Raw genomic sequence first — 17,702 nt, 5'->3', positions numbered from 1 at the left:
AGGTCTGGGAGAGTTGGGAACATGGAGCTTCTCTGTCCTTCCCATGTGGAATCAAGATGCATTACCTTCCTGGCACACTGATGTATTTACAAACTAGGAAGCTCACCTGAGCCTCAGATTCCAGAGTTTTTATTTCAAAATCATTGTGTAGTCATAACTGATTGAATCATTGGCCACATGATTGAACTCAATCTCTAGTGACTGTTCTCTCCCTGGAGGTTAGGGAGTCAGGTGATATCAATGGCTTGAAGCCCCAGCCCTTTAATCACACAGTTCATCTTTCTGTTGTGACCAACCCCCAATTTGAGTCACTTCTTTAACAAACTCAGGTGTGGTCCAGGGCCCACCACGAACAATGTAGAGATTTCTATAACTTTGGAAATTCCAAGGTTTCAGGAAGTTGGGACAAAGACTAGATTAATTTTTTTATTGTAAGACTGATACCATGTATTTGCTGTTGAACTGGTTCAATTTGCTGATATTTTGTCAAGAATTTTTGTATCATGAAGGATAGTAATCTGTTTTTTTGTTTTGTTTTTTTTCCGATGTAATTTGTCTGGTTTCACTACCAGAATAATACTGGCCTCAAAATGAGTTGGGAAATGTTCTCTCTTCCTTTACTTTTTGAAAGATTTTATGTAGGATTGGCATTATTTATTCCTTAAATGCTTAGTAACATTTGCTGATGAAAACTTCTGGGCCTGGAGTTTTCTTTGTGGGAAGGTTTTTGATTATGAATTCAATTGCTTTAATAGATGCAAGAGTATTCAGGGTTTCTAATTCTTCTTGAGTCCGTTTTGATAATTTGTATCTTTCAAGAAATTTGTCCATTTCACCTAAGTTGTTTGAATTTATTGGCATAAAGTTGTTCATAATATTCTCTTACCATTCTTGTAATCTGTGTAGCATCTGTAGTGACATGCACTCTTTAATCCTGATATATATATTTTTTTGTATTAGTAATTTTTGTCTTTTTCTCTTCATCAGTCTTAGAAGTTTATCAGTTTTACTGACTTTTTTAAAGTTAACTTTTGGTTTTATTGATATTCTTTATTGTTTCCTGTTTCTTATTTTGTTCATTCCTATTCTTGGCTTTATTATTTCTTTCCTCTACTTCAGAGTTTCTCAGCCTCGGCACTATTGACAATTTTGGCCAGATAATTCTGTTTTGAGCATGATAGGACGTTTAGTAGCATCCGTGACCTCTCCTCGCAAAATGCTAGTAGATCTCCTAGTTGTAATAACAGAAGTTGTCTCCAGACATTGCCAAATATCTGCTGGTGAGCAAAATAGCCCACAGTTGAGAACCATTGCTCAACTTCTTTCAGTTTAGTTTGCTTCTTTTTCTAGCTTCTAAAAGTGAAATCTCAGATCACTGATTTTAGACTCCACCCCCAACATCAGGATTTAAAGCTAAACATTTTTCTTGAAGCACTGCTTTAGCTGCATTGAACGAATTTTGATATGTTGCATTTTCTTTATCATCCTGAAGATATTTTCTGATTTCTTTGTGATTTGTTCTTTAACTTGTGACTTCTTATTTCCCTCCTCTATTTCTTTCGGTTTAATTTGCTCTTCTTTTTGTAGCTTCTTAAGGTGAAAGACCATTGATTTTGAACCTTTCTTTTTTTTCTAATAGGAGAACTTAAAGCTAAACATTACTGTATGAGCATTGCTTTAGCTACATCCAACAAATTTTGATATGTTGTGTTTTTATTATCATTCAGAATATTTTCTAATTTCTCTGCATTTTGTTTTTTGATTTGTGGCTTACCTTCCAGATATTACTGTTTTTCTAGTTATCTTAATTATTTTTGATTTCTAATTTAATTTCATTGTGCTTAGGGTTCTTACTCTGTATAATTTTAATAAACTTACTGAAAATTAAGCTTTACAAAATGTATAACTTAGGCATGTTTATGTAGTGAGCCAAAAGATTTATCAGAGGCATAAATTAGGCTGTTTGGTATATTTGAAATAAGAACTGTTTTTTACTGAATTCAGTTCATATGTAATTAATTTTTTTCCCTGTTTATTGGAAATGTACATACAGAAAAATATACAAATTCTAAATCCTAAGTACGGCTTGATAAATTTTCACAAAGTTGCAGAAATAAAATATTACAAACTCTTCTTAGAAACCTTTCCCTTCAGGGGCACCTGGGTGGCTCAGTCGTTAAGCGTCTGCCTTCGGCTTACGCTTCGGATCCCATAACCCTGGGATCGTGCCCCACATCGGGCTCCATGCTCTTCTGGGAGCCTGCTTCTTCCTCTCCCACTCCCCCTGCTGTGTTCCCTCTCTCACTGGCTGTCCCTCTCTGTCAAATAAATAAATAAAATCTTTAAAAAAAAAACAAACCTTTCCCTTTGACTCTTTCCAGTCACTGTCACCCCCTCCCTGAGGTAACCACTATTCCAACTTTCAATACTGTAAATTAATTTTGCCAGTTTTGAACTTTGTATGAATGGAGTTATGCTGTGTATATTTTTGTGTATCTGCCTTTTTTCATTCAGCATTATGTTAAAATTATGAAGATTCATCCGTGTTATTGCATAATAGTTCATTTTCAGTGCTCTGTAGTATTACACTGTATGAGTATTTCATAGTTTGTTATTCATTCCATTATTGATGGACATTTGTTTCCAATTTTTGGCTAGTATGAAAAGAATGAGCATTCTTTTGTATGTCCTTTGATGAATATGTATTAGTTTGGTATATGCCTATGAGTGGAGATGCTGAGTCATAAGGATTGTATATATTCAGCTTTGACATGTAAGTTTTAAGGGAAATTTTATTGATTGTAGTTATTGTTATACATCCTTTTTAGATCCTTGCTTTTTCGTGGCCGTAGTTATTATGGTGGTTATGTTTTTGTCATTGTTAAGGAAGAAGCAATACGTTTCTTATAAGGCAGTTTTCCTAAAAGCCTGAAATATTCAAGGTTTACTTTTTTTAATGGTTTTTAAAAATGTTTAACTTTGATAGAAACAAATATACAAAATTACCTTTTTGAAATAATTACTTTAATAAGGTATGAAGATGAGGGGCGCCTGGGTGGCTCAGTTGGTAAGTGTCTGCCTTTGGCTCAGGTTATGATCTCCACGTCCTGGAATCAGCCTCCTGTTGGGCTCCCTGCTCGGCAGGGAGTGCTTCTCCCTCTCCCTCTGCCCCCCCCCCATGTGTGAGAACATGTGCTCGCTCTCTCTCTCAAATAAATAAAATCTTTAGAAAAAAATAAGTCATGAAGTTGAAAAGTATGACATAGGGAATATAGTCAATAATATTGTAATAATATTGTTTAGTGACTACACTTATTGGGTGAGCACTGAGTAATGCATAGAATTGTTGAATCATTATGTTGTATATCTAAAACTAATGTAACACTGTATGTTAATTATACTTCAATAAAATTTAATTTAAAAAAAGAATTACTTTACTGGCAGCATGATCTCCTTCTATTACAGTGTTTTTCTTTTCTTTCTTTTTTTTTTTTTTAAGATTTTATTTATTTATTTGACAGAAAGACAGCCAGTGAGAGAGGGAACATAAGCAGGGGGAGTGGGAGAGGAAGAAGCAGGCCCCCAGCGGAGGAGCCTGATGTGGGGCTCAATCCCAGGGATCCAGGATCGCGCCCTGAGCCGAAGGCAGACGCTCAACGACTGAGCCACCCAGGCGCCCCTATTACGGTGTTTTTCAAACTTTATTGAACACTGTATTTACCACTAGCAGCAAAAAATTCTATATTCTTATCAGCCCTCTTCAGGTATATACTTCAGAGATCCCTGCTCTAATGCGGCTGAAGTGTTCTGTTTTTCTGCCCTTTGAGTATATATAGAAGAAATATAAACTTTAGAATACAATTAGAAGGTTCTTGTTTAGCTTCAGAGAATGTGTTATTTTCATTGTGTGGAGGGCAACATTCATTTTGCAAAGCAAGTGAAACAAAAATGTTAACAAATTTGGGGTTTGCTCACTAATTCAACAAAGACAGTGAGGTCTTTTCTTTTGCTGGAAGAGAATATTAATTCTGGGAAAGGGGGCTTTTATTTTTCTTCCACGGTGGTACTACTCGTGAGCCAAACTGTACTGTTTTGTTCAGTTTCAATTCTGTGCTTCATTTCATTGACTGCCACCAAACTACACCCTAAAGAATTAAAAGTTTATGTATTAGAGCTCTATTGTAGTCAGTGAAAAGTCACAGATCTGGTTGAGATAATGATTCCCATTCAAATAGTGAATTCATTAGCGTGTCTCTCTTAAAGGGATATTATATGTGAAAAAGATTACCTGTGATTCAATGGTAAAATGATAGAAATGTCTTTTCTCTGTCCTTGGAAGTTGTTAAGCATTCAGAGTAAGGGTGTCTGAAAGGCATACAATTCATTAGTGTTTGCTTTCGGCGGTGCATTTTATTTGGAAAAGAAAAGTGGGCTAACCCAATGGATTATTAGAACATCTCAACCTTACAGAGAACTTACCATAATTGAATATTGCAATGGTACATTATTGGAAGGGTTTGGTTGGACACATAGGCTCAGAGCAGCACAGAGGTTGTTTCCAAGTGTGCTAGTATGTGATACTCATTTATTGCCAGCACTATTTGGTGAGAGCGCCGAATCCTAACCACTAGACCACCAGGGAAGTTTGCCAGCACTATTTGGGTCATTATTTTCCTTGTGTACATATAATTAGTCATCTTTCTCTCTGTGATATCCTGAACCTTGTACTGTTTTCACAGCTGACTAAATGACCAAAATACTTTTCTTTTCTTTCAGTTTCTTTTTTCATTATTAGGATTGTTTGTTTATTTCCAGGCTCATTTCAAGTGTTACCGAGAATCTATCAATTTATTGCCCCATGTAGTATACTTAATTGTTTTAGGTAGTATATTTTTAGTTCTGTTAAAAATAATAAGAGTAGTTGCAATGGCTAACATTTACTGAATGTTTATTATGTGTTAGATGCTTTTACATATTTTTCTCTAATTCTCACAGTAATCCAGCCAAGCCATATGTTATTATTCCAATTTTACAAATGAGGAAACTGTTAATCACAGAGGTTAAATAATTTGTTTAAAGTCTCACAGCTAATGTGAATGATAGAGTTAATAGACTCAGGACTTTTCTCCTCTAACACCACAGATCTTTATGACCTATGCATTGTTGTTTTCTGGTTTTGCTTTGGACTTCACAGCTCTGCTTGTTTATTTTATTTCTTTTTCTTCCAAGTTTTTATTTAAATTTCAGTTAACATACAGTGTAGTTTCAGGTGTAGGATTTAATGATTCATCACTTACATACATCACCAAGTGCTCATCACAAGTGCCCTCTTTAATACCCATCACCCATTTAACCCATCACCCTGCTCACCTCCCCTCCAGCAACCCTCAGTTTGTTCTCTAGTTAAGAGTCTGGTTTGCTTCTCTCCCTCCCACCCCCATATTCATCTGTTTTGTTTCTTAAATTTGACATCTAAAAGTGAAATTATATGGTATTTGCTTTTTTCTGACATTTCTTTTAGCATAATATTCTCCATTCACGTCATTGCAAATGGAAAGATTTCAGTCTTTTTTTTATTGCTGAGTAACATTCTATTGTATACATATACTACTACTTCTTAATCCATTCATCAGTCGATGGACATTTGGGCTCTTCCCATAATTTGGCTATTGTTGATAATGCTGTTGTAAACATTGGGGTGCATGTGCCCCTTGGAATCGGTATTTTTGTATCCTTTGGGTAAATACCTAGTAGTGCAATTGCTGGATCATAGGATAGTTCTATTCTTAACTTTTTGAGGAGCCTCCATACTGTTTTCCAGAGTGGCTGCACCGGTTTGCATTCCCACCAACAGTGTAAGAGGGTTCCCCTGTCTCTGTATCCTTGCCAAGATCTGTTGTTTCATGTGCTGTTAATTTTAGCCATTCTGACTGGTGTGAGGTGATATCTCATTGTAGCTTTGATTTGTATTTCCCTGATGATGAGTGGTGTTGAGCATCTTTTCATGTGTCTGCTGGCCATCTGTATGTCTTCTTTGGAGAAATGTTCATGTCTTCTGCCCGTTTTTTAACTAGATTGTTTTTTGGGTATTGAGTTGTATAAATTCTTTATATATTTTGGATACTAGCACTTTATCAGATATGTCATTTGCAAATATCTTCTCCCATTCCAAAGGTTAACTTTTAGTTTTGTTGATTGTTTCCTTTGCTGTGCAGAAGCTTTTTATCTTGGTGAAGTCCCAATAGTTTATTTTTGCTTTTGTTTCCCTTGCCTCAGGAGACATAAGAAGTTGTTACGGCTGATGTCAAAGAGGTTACTGCCTGTGTTCTCTTGAAGGATTTTGATGGTTTCCTGTCTCACATTTAGGTCTTTCATCCATTTTGCATTTATTTTTGTGCATGGTGTAAGAAAATGATACAGTTTCATTCTTTTGCATGTTGCTGTCCGGTTTTCCCAACACCATTTGTTGTAAGGTCTGTCTTTTTTCCATTGGATATTCTTTCCTGCTTTGTTGAAAATTAGTTGACCATATAGTTGCGGGCCAGCTCTGCTTCTTTACTTATGCTCCTTTCCACTTGGTATGTCTTCTCCCTACCAGGTCCAGCCTTTACTAGTAGCAAATAGTCATCATTTAAGATCTGTACCAAATGATGCCTTTTTCTAAGATTTACCCTGAAAGCCACATTTGGAAGTAAATTCTGCCTACTTTAAACTCCCACAACACTTTGTACCTTTCTTCATATATTTATTTTGCCTTGAATTATAATTACTCCTATACATGTTTTAAATTTACCAACTAGAGACTGTCTTTGATTCCCTGTAGCCTAAGCCAGTCTTAAAGATACAAGTATTTGTTGACTTGAGTTTACAGTCAAAAAAGCCATCAAGATAGAAGTACTACTGATGTATTTTGTAAAAATTGGAAGATCATGGCAATATAGTAAAGATTAGTACATATATGATCATTTCTGTTTCTTGGTATTTGGAAATGTTGGTAAATGTTACTAGCGGTATAACTAGATATGACATGCATTTCTTGATTTGGTGAAAAAGTTCATATTCTTGGCTATCATTTTATATTTTTTAAGAAAGAAGATAAATAAAAGAGAGAGGTGGGAAGAACCTGCTGTTTTAACTTTGTTCACAGCAGTGGGTCAGATTATGTTCTTTTGGTGCTAGCTTTGATAATAGGCTTAATACAATATTGGAATTCAACAATTGGTTGTCTTTGGGTATATACATTTTGCATTTGTGGCCATATGTGGGATTTCCAAACTGTTTAGGATAAGTTTATGGTAAATAGTCTACCTCTCTTTAAATAGATTATTTCCATTTATTACTTACTTTAGTATTCAGTGTTTTTGTTTTGTTCTAAGTTTTCTTCAGATAAAGGCAATTAAACCAAAACTTACTACGAGGTGGAGAATTTCATTATTGATTACCCATTCAAATTTTGAACAATACTTTTTGTTTTAAATCTCTTTAAGATATGTCCTTTTCCTCTTCTGATTTACTGATTTACTTTGACAAACAAAAAAGAACTTAAAACCTTTTATAATTATATAGTGATAGAGATTTGGTTGTAATTTATTTATTGGGTTTTGAGCTCTTGAGTCTCTGTTAAACTAAAGTTTCTATGTTTTTATGATTTCTTTCATCTGAATTATACATATCCTTGCTGTTAATTTGACTGAACTCTGGAAGCATCATAAGATTTTTTTTTAACCTCTTGAGGGAGAAATGCTTTTATTAAGAAAATCTCTTGAAAATGAACATTAGTCTTTTTCATCCTGTGTCGCTTGGACCTTATGGAACTGTTAAGAAAGCAAAAAGTGGACAGGATACAGTAACTCAAAGAAGGCTTTTGGCTTTTGAACTAAAACAGTGGTAAAATTATGAGACTGACAAAAACTCTCCTACTGTTAAAGTTTAGAAATGTAATTGTTAAATATCCACTGGAATAATAAATCAGATTAAAGTAATCAGTAATGTGATACTCTGAAAACATTTGATATTAACCAGGATATATTAAATGATTAAAGTTTTAATTCTGGTGACAGGAACTTAAATTTTCTTTTATAAAATTCCTGTTATGCTAAATTATTTTAATAATAACATGTTCATTTAAGAGAACTCATATAACATAATTTTAATAATAGCTAACTTTAGAGTTTGTTATATTTTGCTGTTCAGTATAAACTTGTTTATTCCTCATAACAGTCACATGAGGCACGTACTGTCACTTTACCTATTTTATAGATGAGGAAATTGAGCACAGAGAAATGAAAGGACTTTAACTAGGCTATACACTATTTGAATCCAGCAGTCTGGACTTAGAGTCTGTGCCCTTAACCTCTCTTCACCAGGTAGTTAAGAATTCGGGTTTTGGGGGGCGCCTGGGTGGCATAGCGGTTAAGCGGTTAAGCGTCTGCCTTCGGCTCAGGGCGTGATCCTGGCGTTCTGGGATCGAGCCCCACATCAGGCTCCTCCGCTATGAGCCTGCTTCTTCCTCTCCCACTCCCCCTGCTTGTGTTCCCTCTCTCGCTGGCTGTCTCTATCTCTGTCGAATAAATAAATAAAATCTTTAAAAAAAAAAAAAGAATTTGGGTTTTGGGGGTGTCTGGGTGGGTCAGTTGGTTAAGTGTGTGTCTTCGGCTCAGATCATGATCCCAGCCGCAGGCTCCCTGCTCAGTGTGGAATCTGCTTATCACTCTGTCTCTCCCTTTTCCCCTCCCCCTGCTCGTGCTCTCTCTCTTTCTCTCTCTCTCTCTGTCTCTGTCAAATAAATAAGTAAAAACTTAAAAAAAAAAAAGAATTTGGGTTTCGGAGTAAGAAAGACCTGGGCTTAAATCATAACTGCTATTTCTACTTTGGGGACAAGAGCCTGTCTTGACCTCTCTGAGGTTCAGTATTCTTACCTATAAAACAAGGGTTGTTTGAGGGATAAAATGAGATAATGTATGTTAACTGCTTAGCACACTTTTAGCAGACACTATACTTGTTCAGTGGATGATAAGTATTATTATAACATGCTGATAAGCAAAATGAAAAAAAGTCACAAAAAGCAAATAACCATTGTTAGCATTTTGAGGTATATTCTCCTAGTCTTTTAAAAGTGTGTTTCTTGATTTTATTAATATATCTTCTTTTACTTATATTATTTTTTTCTTTGTATAACTTTTTTTGTTTATGTTTTACACAGAGGGCAGGAAAGCTTAAATTTGTATCACTTAACAGTAAGGCAAGCCTGTCATCTTCTGTGCTAGCCAGAACTTTTTTTCTCCCTATGTTTAGGAGTTACTAAGTGGAGATAGAAGAGGACATACAAGTACATTTTCCTTTTTAAACAAAAATGGGATAATGTTTGAATTAAAAATCTACAAATAAAATGTAGGATACTAGAAGTAGGAAAGAGAACATGTGCTTGTATTAATTTTATTAAAATAACAGTGAAACACCAGTGTCAGAAGAGTTAGTTGTTAACTGAAGACACCATATCCGAATGAATAGTTCTAACGAATGCAGACTATTTCTTCTTGGTGAGTGAGATTATAGAAGTCTGACTATATATTGCATTGTTAAAGAAATTCACTGGGTGTGATATAGCAGTAACTAATCCCCCTTTCCATAGCCTTAGCAAGAAGTGGCTAATGGTCTTTTTTGTTTTCCTTTTAGGTCTACACACAATGAGCTGGAAAAGAATCGGTGAGTCAGTGATGAGTGAGGTTTTCATTTATGTTAAAAAACAAACTCAGTGTTTTACCTGTGAAAATAATGTAATAGTACATATATAGTTATAATTTTATTTTTTAAATGTATAGGCTCTCATGATTCTGATATATATGTATTCCAAAAAATGACTTAAATTGTTAGTTTATACTGTCTATGGGGCGCCTGGGTGGCTCAGTCATTAAGCGTCTGCCTTCAGCTCAGGTCATGATCCCAGCATTCTGGGATCGAGCCACATTGGGCTCCCTGCTCTACTGGGAGCCTGCTTCTCCCTCTCCCACTCCCCCTGCTTGTGTTCCCTCTCTTGCTGCCTCTTTCTCTGTCAAATAAATAAATAAAATCTTTTAAAAAATTAAAATAAATAGTAAGTTTATACTGTCTAAACTGGAGGACATCAATAAATTTTTAAGCTCCTTTGAATTTTGAGTTTATGGTGTAGCTGCCTTTCTTTATGTTTCTGAAAACAGGTTAATTGTGATAGGCTCATGACTTCAATATGGTCATGCTATATGTAGACAGAATAAAGGTTTCTGTAGCGTAGCTAATAAATATTATGATAAATTGTAGGTCATTGAGTTTCTCTTTGCAGTTTATTCATTCATTTGTTCATTTATTCATGCATTCAACAAGTCTTTATCAAGCGTGAAGTATATATATATAGTATATAGGCAGGCATACTGCTTTAGATAGGAAATACAAGAATGTGTGAGATAGTTTTTGTCCTTAAGGAGCTTACAGCTTCCTGGGGGAGACAGACAGGTAACTAAAATACTGTATAGTGTGGTAAGTATGGCAATGGAGAATCAGAAGGTGCTGGAACATCATTTTGGAGAGTCATCTGATTTTCTTTTGAGGGAGTCTTGGAAGGCTCTACAGAGGATCGTGAGTGAGTACTATATATTGAAGAAGCCACAAGAGGTTCAATATGAGTACTATGTAAAAGATTGTAGCAAGATGCAAGCCAGGCCAGATACTGACAACTATGCTGCAGAGTTTGGGCTTCTTCTGAGAACAATAGGAAGCAGTTGGATGATTTTAAGATGGGTTGTCATGTGATCAGATTTGTGCTTTGGAAAATCATTTTGGCCATAATGTGAAACATTGGTTGATTGGGAGAAGGCATCTCAGGGACAAGAAAGCTCTTATGGAAGCTATTAGAAGCTTCCAATGTAAGGGATGATGGTAGCCACTGGAGATAGAAGTAGAATAAAGAGACTATAGGGAGTAGAATCAGTAGAAATTGGTGGTTGGTTGACTGGAAGGTTAAGTTTTAGATTGTATTACCCAGAAAAGGAATGCAGGAAGAGGACAAGTTTGGGAGAGAAGATGAGGATTGTATGAGTAAAATATTCTTTTTTTGATACAGAGATTAGATTAATAAACAACAAACTAATAATCTGCATCAGCCATTTTTGACAAATAAGATTTCTGTGACCTTCAATTTTTTGTCCTACCTTTTTTTAAATAGATTGACTAACCTAACTACCTCATTGCAGATGAATTTAAATGTCAAATCCTCTTCAACAAGCTTAGCATAGTCCTCCAGGCTGACTTAGTGGCTTTTACTACTTTGTTTGCACAGTGCTCTGTTCATATCACAAATTGTGAAACTTAATTAATTATCTGTTCATATGTCTCTTTCTGCTGAATGACTGTGACTGCCTCAAACGCAGAGATTCTGTTTTGCTCTGTTTTGTAACCTCAGTACCTAGCATTTGGTGCATTTATAATAGGTAATGGCTTTAATATTGGGTGAAGCCAATATTAAAACTGGAGCAAAGTTCAGTGGTCTAGTAAAAAACTGCTTTGTGGCAAAACAGTTCGGCAAACCTTTCATTTTAAAGAATCCCTTCTCTGCCTTGTATTTCTGGTGTATTAAAGGAAGTATCTGGCTAGTTTAAACATGGCAAAAACACCAAAAAATGACAGCTCTGAGGATTCTAAAATTAAAACCTTATATTGTATTTTAAATTAGAGCATGGAGTATATTTGGGCCACATGTTTTAAATACTGATAAACTTGTGGCTTTCATAATTATTTCACCTGCTTGAATGTAGACCTTGGGAGACTCTCACTGGAAACCTGGCAAAAATCTTTAACACTGAAGTGACTCTTTAGTAAACTATTTGGAGTGGAGCTTTTTAAATCTTTGAATAAATTTTGTTTAATGCATTCCGTGTATCAATTCTGACTTATTGATAACTTTATCACCCGTATTATTACTGTGATATGTCCTAAAGTTGTTTAATCTAGTATCTGTCTGTGGCACAGGTATAATGTGTAGCTTTTGATTGCCTGGACATTATATGAACTCCAGTGTCTCCAGTGAAGGCTTTTTGTTCCCATTTTATTTACTTAGGTCTAAGACTCTTTTTTTTTTTTTTTTTAAGATTTTATTTATTTATTTGAAAGAGAGGTACAGAGACAGAAAGAGTGAGCAGGGGGAGTGGCAGAGGGAGAGGAGAAACAGACTCCCCACTGAGCAGGGAGCCCCATGTGGGGCTCCATGCAGGGCTACATTTGGGGCTCGATGTGGGTGGGTCTTGATCCCAGGACTCTGGGATCAGAACCCTGAGATCAGGACCTGAGCCAGAGACAGAGGCTTAACTGACTGGGCCACCCAGGTGCCCCAGGTCTAGGACTCTCTGGCTGATTTCCGACTTTACCTCACTTTAAGGCATGATTCCCGCATCCTCTTCTGTCTTCTTCTTCCTCCCTCCTTTTCTTTCTCTCTTTCTCTTTTCCTTGAGGCTTAATTGAAAGGTAATATAGAATTAACCTTTCCAAGATGCATTTGTTTTTAAAAAGGGTAGTACTCAATATAAATACATCTCAAATTTAGTGGAATGTGTCAGAGGGTGAGTGCCAAAGGAAGAATCCAATTTAATAACCTGCACTCCACTTCTGAAAAGTTAGAGGCTTGTCATCTAGCAAAAAACAAAAAACAAAATATTGGTAAACATAGGATGATTTAAAGGGAGGGAGGTGTTTTAGCCAAATAGCAAGAAGGCAGCATAGGAATATTTTTTAAATTTAAGTCTCTATTGTTATTACATTTTTAAGCCCCCACTTGTTCTATTTAATGGTTCTTTTTTTCAGCCCCAAGGCAACGTTTTTATTTGATATATTAAAGAAGAAAGTTAACCTAGGTTTGCCTTTCATTGCTTTTGAGTGTGAATTTACATGAGGAAAGTAATTCACTATCAAAAGGGTAATTTGATTTTGTCTTCATTCTGAGAAGATATTCCTGAAGTAATTCATATTATTCAGATTTTGCCACTTTACACATGATATATTTATGTCAGGGGTTATTTCTTTTAACTTGGTTTAATATCTTGCATATAAAACTGCTCTGAGTTAGTGTTTTTTACTGGGGCAAAGCAGTGAGAATTAATATAGATGATTTTAAAATTGTTAGTGAATAACAGAGGAATTCCAAATTGAGGCTGTCCCAAAGCCCTGTAATTGTTGAAGCTCTGGGTCTGGCTTCCAGGAGACAGTAGCCAGCAAATGTTGAGGTTCATACTTCCAGATCTCAGAGGAAAGCCTAACGGTGGAGATTTGGAGTCTGGCAGGCCAATTGTAGTTTGCTCCAGCTTACAATTACCCCAATATGCTGATAGGCCATTAGGGAGCTTATGGTAGTTTCAGGACTGATAAAGGAATTCATGTTTTCTTGGACAAGTCCTGGGGGCTTATTTCTGCCTGAAACCTTGATGGTTACACGGAGTCTAGTTTAGATGGTTCCGAGCATTTATTTGTTACTTGTATATTCACCTTGTCCCCCTAGACCCATAATAGCTTGTAACTGGCTCTGGAGGTGGAAGTAAAAGAGAAGCAGAGTACATTTTAGATGTTCTGCATTCCTCAGGAATCTATATGTATCATTTCATGGTGAAATTAATGAATCGGAGATTTAAGATTTGAGAATTCCACGTTGTCTATTGGCTTATCTTATCAGTTGTGTCCTTACCAGAGAAAAAAAACGATTGGGTACAGATTTTAGATCACTTCATTGCTTTTTCATTTTCTTACTTGAAATTACTGATGATGTTTTTGAAAGAGTCAACAACTTTAACAGGATTTTAATGGTCAAGAACCTTAGTGCTGACGGCAGGAGAAGCCATTCAACCCTAATAGCTGTCATTCCTTTGAAACAAAAGGCTTACCCTTATTGCAATTTTGGCAAAGCTAGATGGGCCAAATGAGGATACTGGCAGAGCAGAAGTGCCTGAGTATTTGGGATAAAAGAGAAGCAGTTCCAATGAATGGTAATAGGTGTCCTCCATATAGAGAGTTTCTCATATTTCTGAGGGAAAGATGAAAATGACATTTATGCAGTACTTACTGTATTCCCCCACTATGCGAGACTATTAGGTAATCCTTTAAGGTAGGAAAGCAAAAGTGTAGGCCAAAGTGTTATTGAAAACTAGTCGTTTTGACCATCATAACTACAATTTGAAACAAGGTGATGGGAACAAAGAAACAGTCCTAACTATGGTTTTATCTGATCATAAATATGATAGCTGTATGTAATGTCAGTCTTTCTCTTCAGTAATGATTAATAAATACTGTGTTTGGCATTGTGGTAGATAAAATGATGTATGAGATACTGACTTTATCCTATCCTTGAGGTTAAGGTCATTATAGTTTGGTAATTATGGGTTTCATCTTTTAGTACCAGGATCTAGTTTAGTTACCAGTGAATGTCTAGAAAGGTGTTTTTCAAATTGAAGGTTGAAACCCACTAGTAGTCTATGCAGTCATTTTAGTGAGTCATTTTGAAAAAGAAATTGAAAAGACTAGAAAATGCCAAAGTGCATTGCTTGAAGAAAAGTTAAATGTGGAATTATGAAACTTGTGCATACTAGGTTATGACATAAATTACTGTGATCATAGTCAAAAAGCCACTGCTCTGAATAGTGAGGGAGAATGAATGTACGCTGAGACATGAAGATGAGATAGAATTTGGATCTGTGGAAAAAATAAGGGAAGAAGTCAGTGTAATTAGAGCCATGGAAGGTGACATCATCAGCTGTCTTCAGGAAGGAGTGAGTAGACCATATTGAGTGGAAGAGTAGAGTCTATCAAATTAACACTGGGGAATGAGGCCAGAGAAGTGCTTTGGGATTAGGTTGTGCAATGTTATTGACTGTTAAGGAATTTGGATTTTCTTTTGTTGGTAGTAGTGAGTTTTTGAGGCTTTTGAAGCAAATAGTAAGTATGATCAAAGCATTTATAAAGAAAAAAAAAAGTACAGGGGCGCCTGGGTGGCTCTTGTTAGGCGTCTGCCTTTGGCTCAGGGCGTGATCCCAGAGTCCTGGGATCGAGCCCCACATCAGGCTCCTCCTCCCCTGGGAGCCTGCTTCTTCCTCTCCCACTCCCCCTGCCTGTGTTCCCTCTCTCGCTGGCTGGCTCGCTCTCTCTGTGAAATAAATAAATAAATAAAATCTTTTAAAAAAGAGAAAAGAACAGAAAAGAAAAAGTACAGTTGAGGTATAGAAGCAGGGAGACTAGTGTGGATGCTTTTGAAGTAGCTCATGTAGTAGTAGGATATAGGAACCAACACTCAGGTGATGGACTTGAGAACAGAAAGGAAGAGAGAGGATTAAGAAACACCATAAAGAAAGAATATTATTTTCAGTTAACTGCTACCATTCAGTTTTCCTTCCATTTCATTCTTCACATAGCAGCAAGAGTGATTCTCTTAAAGGACGTATCAGATCATGTCGTTTCTACTTTCAGTCCTCCACAGTTTCTCGTTGCAATTAGGTAAAATCTGTGACGTACAAAGTCCTACCACTCTATCGCTTGTCTCCTATGATCCAGCCGACACTGCTTGCTTTCTTTTCCTCCAAAACACCATGTTAATTTTCATCTTAAGGCTTTTGCACGTCTTCCTTCTGCTTGGAAAACCCTTGCTGTACTAGCTCTTCATCGTTATTTAGTTGTCGCGTCATCTCCTTAGAGAACAGTAATCATTCCCCAGTCACTCTCTATTCCATTGCCTTTTCTGTCACCTTAACATTTATCTGTGTCTGAATTATGTATGTTTGAGTTACTGGACTTCCTTCATAGAATGTAAGTTTCAGGAAGACAGGGACTTTGTTATTTACCCTTTGCACATAGCAGTCATTCAGTGAATATTTATTGAATGAAAAAATGATTATATATGCTCTTAAGTATATCCATAAATGACAACTATATAAAAAACTCAAGAGTTCAACAGATATATTATTGTAGTAAAATAATTTTATAGGACATATATGGAAAACGTAATGAATTCTTAAAACATAAATTATATGAAAAAAACTTGATAATTGGGAATATCTTAAAAGGTTTTTACCATGAGGGACTTTATCTTGCTTATAAGAAGAGAATCAATAACTAATTGATTCTTTCAGTTCATTAGGATATTATATAGTGCACTAAGACAAAGACAGGTAATTTTGTAAAGAGGAATAGTTTACCTGATGGAGTTCATGCTCCACTTGTGAGGCCTTTATTTCTTTCTCATTCTATGAGTTGAAAATGGCAAGCATTTTTACAAAGTAAAGATTTATATATACTTGGAGACTAAAATATCATAAATAATTTCAACTTTTTTGTGTTAGCATTTTGGTGTATTAGTTGTATTTATTTCAATGGTTTGGACATGATAAAGAATACAGTATTTCTTCCCAGACTTCCTACATATCCAGTCCCCATTTGACATGGGTATTTTGACAGAGTGATTGTTTCGGCCTACCTTATCCTAGAAGAAAGCAGAAGACTACATCTTTGTGACCATGGGTTAGGCAGCGATTTCTTAGTATTTAACCTGATTATTTAGGATTCCTTGGAAGGAGGAACATATAATAACTAGTTTTAGCTGCATATTTTGGGTGTTTGTATGACATTTGTTTAAAAAGAACATGTACTTTTATATATAGTGTGTACATTTTAGAAAAAAATGTGCATTTGTTAGGAAAAGAAATTACAAGATTGGTTTGGCAGAACTTTCACTGAAACTTTTACCTCAACTAATAGTACCTAAGGATATTTGCTTGCATTAAAGACAAGTTATGGGGCTAGGGAAACTAAACTTTTATTGTAGGTTTGAAATATATGACTGTAGCTGGACCAGAAGTCCACAGTTGGAATTGGGTTCAGTAATTTTGGGAAGTTAAGTCAAAAACTCTTCTTAGCCTTGGTTTATTACTAAGATATAAATCTCAGTATAAAAATACCTTATCATAACTTCCTTAACCTGGTAAAGGGCATTTATGAAAACCCACAACTAACATCACACTTAGTGGTGAAAGACTAAATGCTCTCCCCTAAGATCAGGAACAAGCAAGGGTGTCTGCTCTTACGGCTTCTACTCAACATTGTTCTAGAGGTTCTAGAGGCAAGAGAAAGAAATAAAAAGCATCAAGATTGGAAAGCAAGTGATAAAACCATTTTTATTTGTGGATATCATAGTCGTATGTATAGAAAATGTTTAGGAATCCACATATATAAAAAAAAACTATTAGAGCTCATAACCAAATTTAGCAGACTTGCAGGGTTCAGGATTGACACACAAAAAACAATTGTGTTTCTATATACCAGTCCGAAACGAATTTATAAAAACAATTCTATTTATATGACATCCAAAAGAATAAAATACCTAGGAATAAATTTAACCAAGGAGACAAAAGATTTGTATACTGAAAACTACTTCTTAACATTGTTAAAGTGGCAATACTCCCTATATTGATCTACAGATTCAGTGCAAACTCTGTTGAAATCCCAGCTTCCTTTTTAATAGGAGTTGACAACTGATTTTAAAGTTCATATGGAAATGAAAGGTACCCAGGATAATCAAAACAATCTTGAAAAGAACAAAATTGGAAGACTCATACTTCCTAATTTCAAAATTTACTACCAAGCTTCATAATCAAGACAGTGTGGTATTGGCCAAAGGATAGACTTATAAATCAATGGAATGA

General features: G+C 35.6%; 1 protein-coding gene across 2 annotated transcripts in view; it reads left to right on the top strand.

Annotated features, from left to right (window-relative positions):
• MXI1 (MAX interactor 1, dimerization protein) overlaps positions 1 to 17,702 on the top strand; it is an 86,363-nt gene that overhangs the window by 32,594 nt on the left and 36,067 nt on the right. For both annotated transcript variants that reach the window (XM_045803076.2, XM_045803077.2), the window contains exon 3: positions 9,676 to 9,705. In XM_045803076.2, the coding sequence (XP_045659032.1) occupies positions 9,676 to 9,705 (30 nt within the window). The remainder of the gene's footprint in view (positions 1 to 9,675; positions 9,706 to 17,702) is intronic.

The sequence above is a fragment of the Ursus americanus genome, chromosome 6, assembly GCF_024610735.1.
Source record: "Ursus americanus isolate L20-20 chromosome 6, mUrsAme1.1.p, whole genome shotgun sequence".
Classification (NCBI taxonomy): Eukaryota; Metazoa; Chordata; class Mammalia; order Carnivora; family Ursidae; genus Ursus; species Ursus americanus.
The sequence above is the reverse complement of the archived record's forward strand: the minus strand, read 5'-3'. Positions and strand labels throughout refer to the sequence as shown.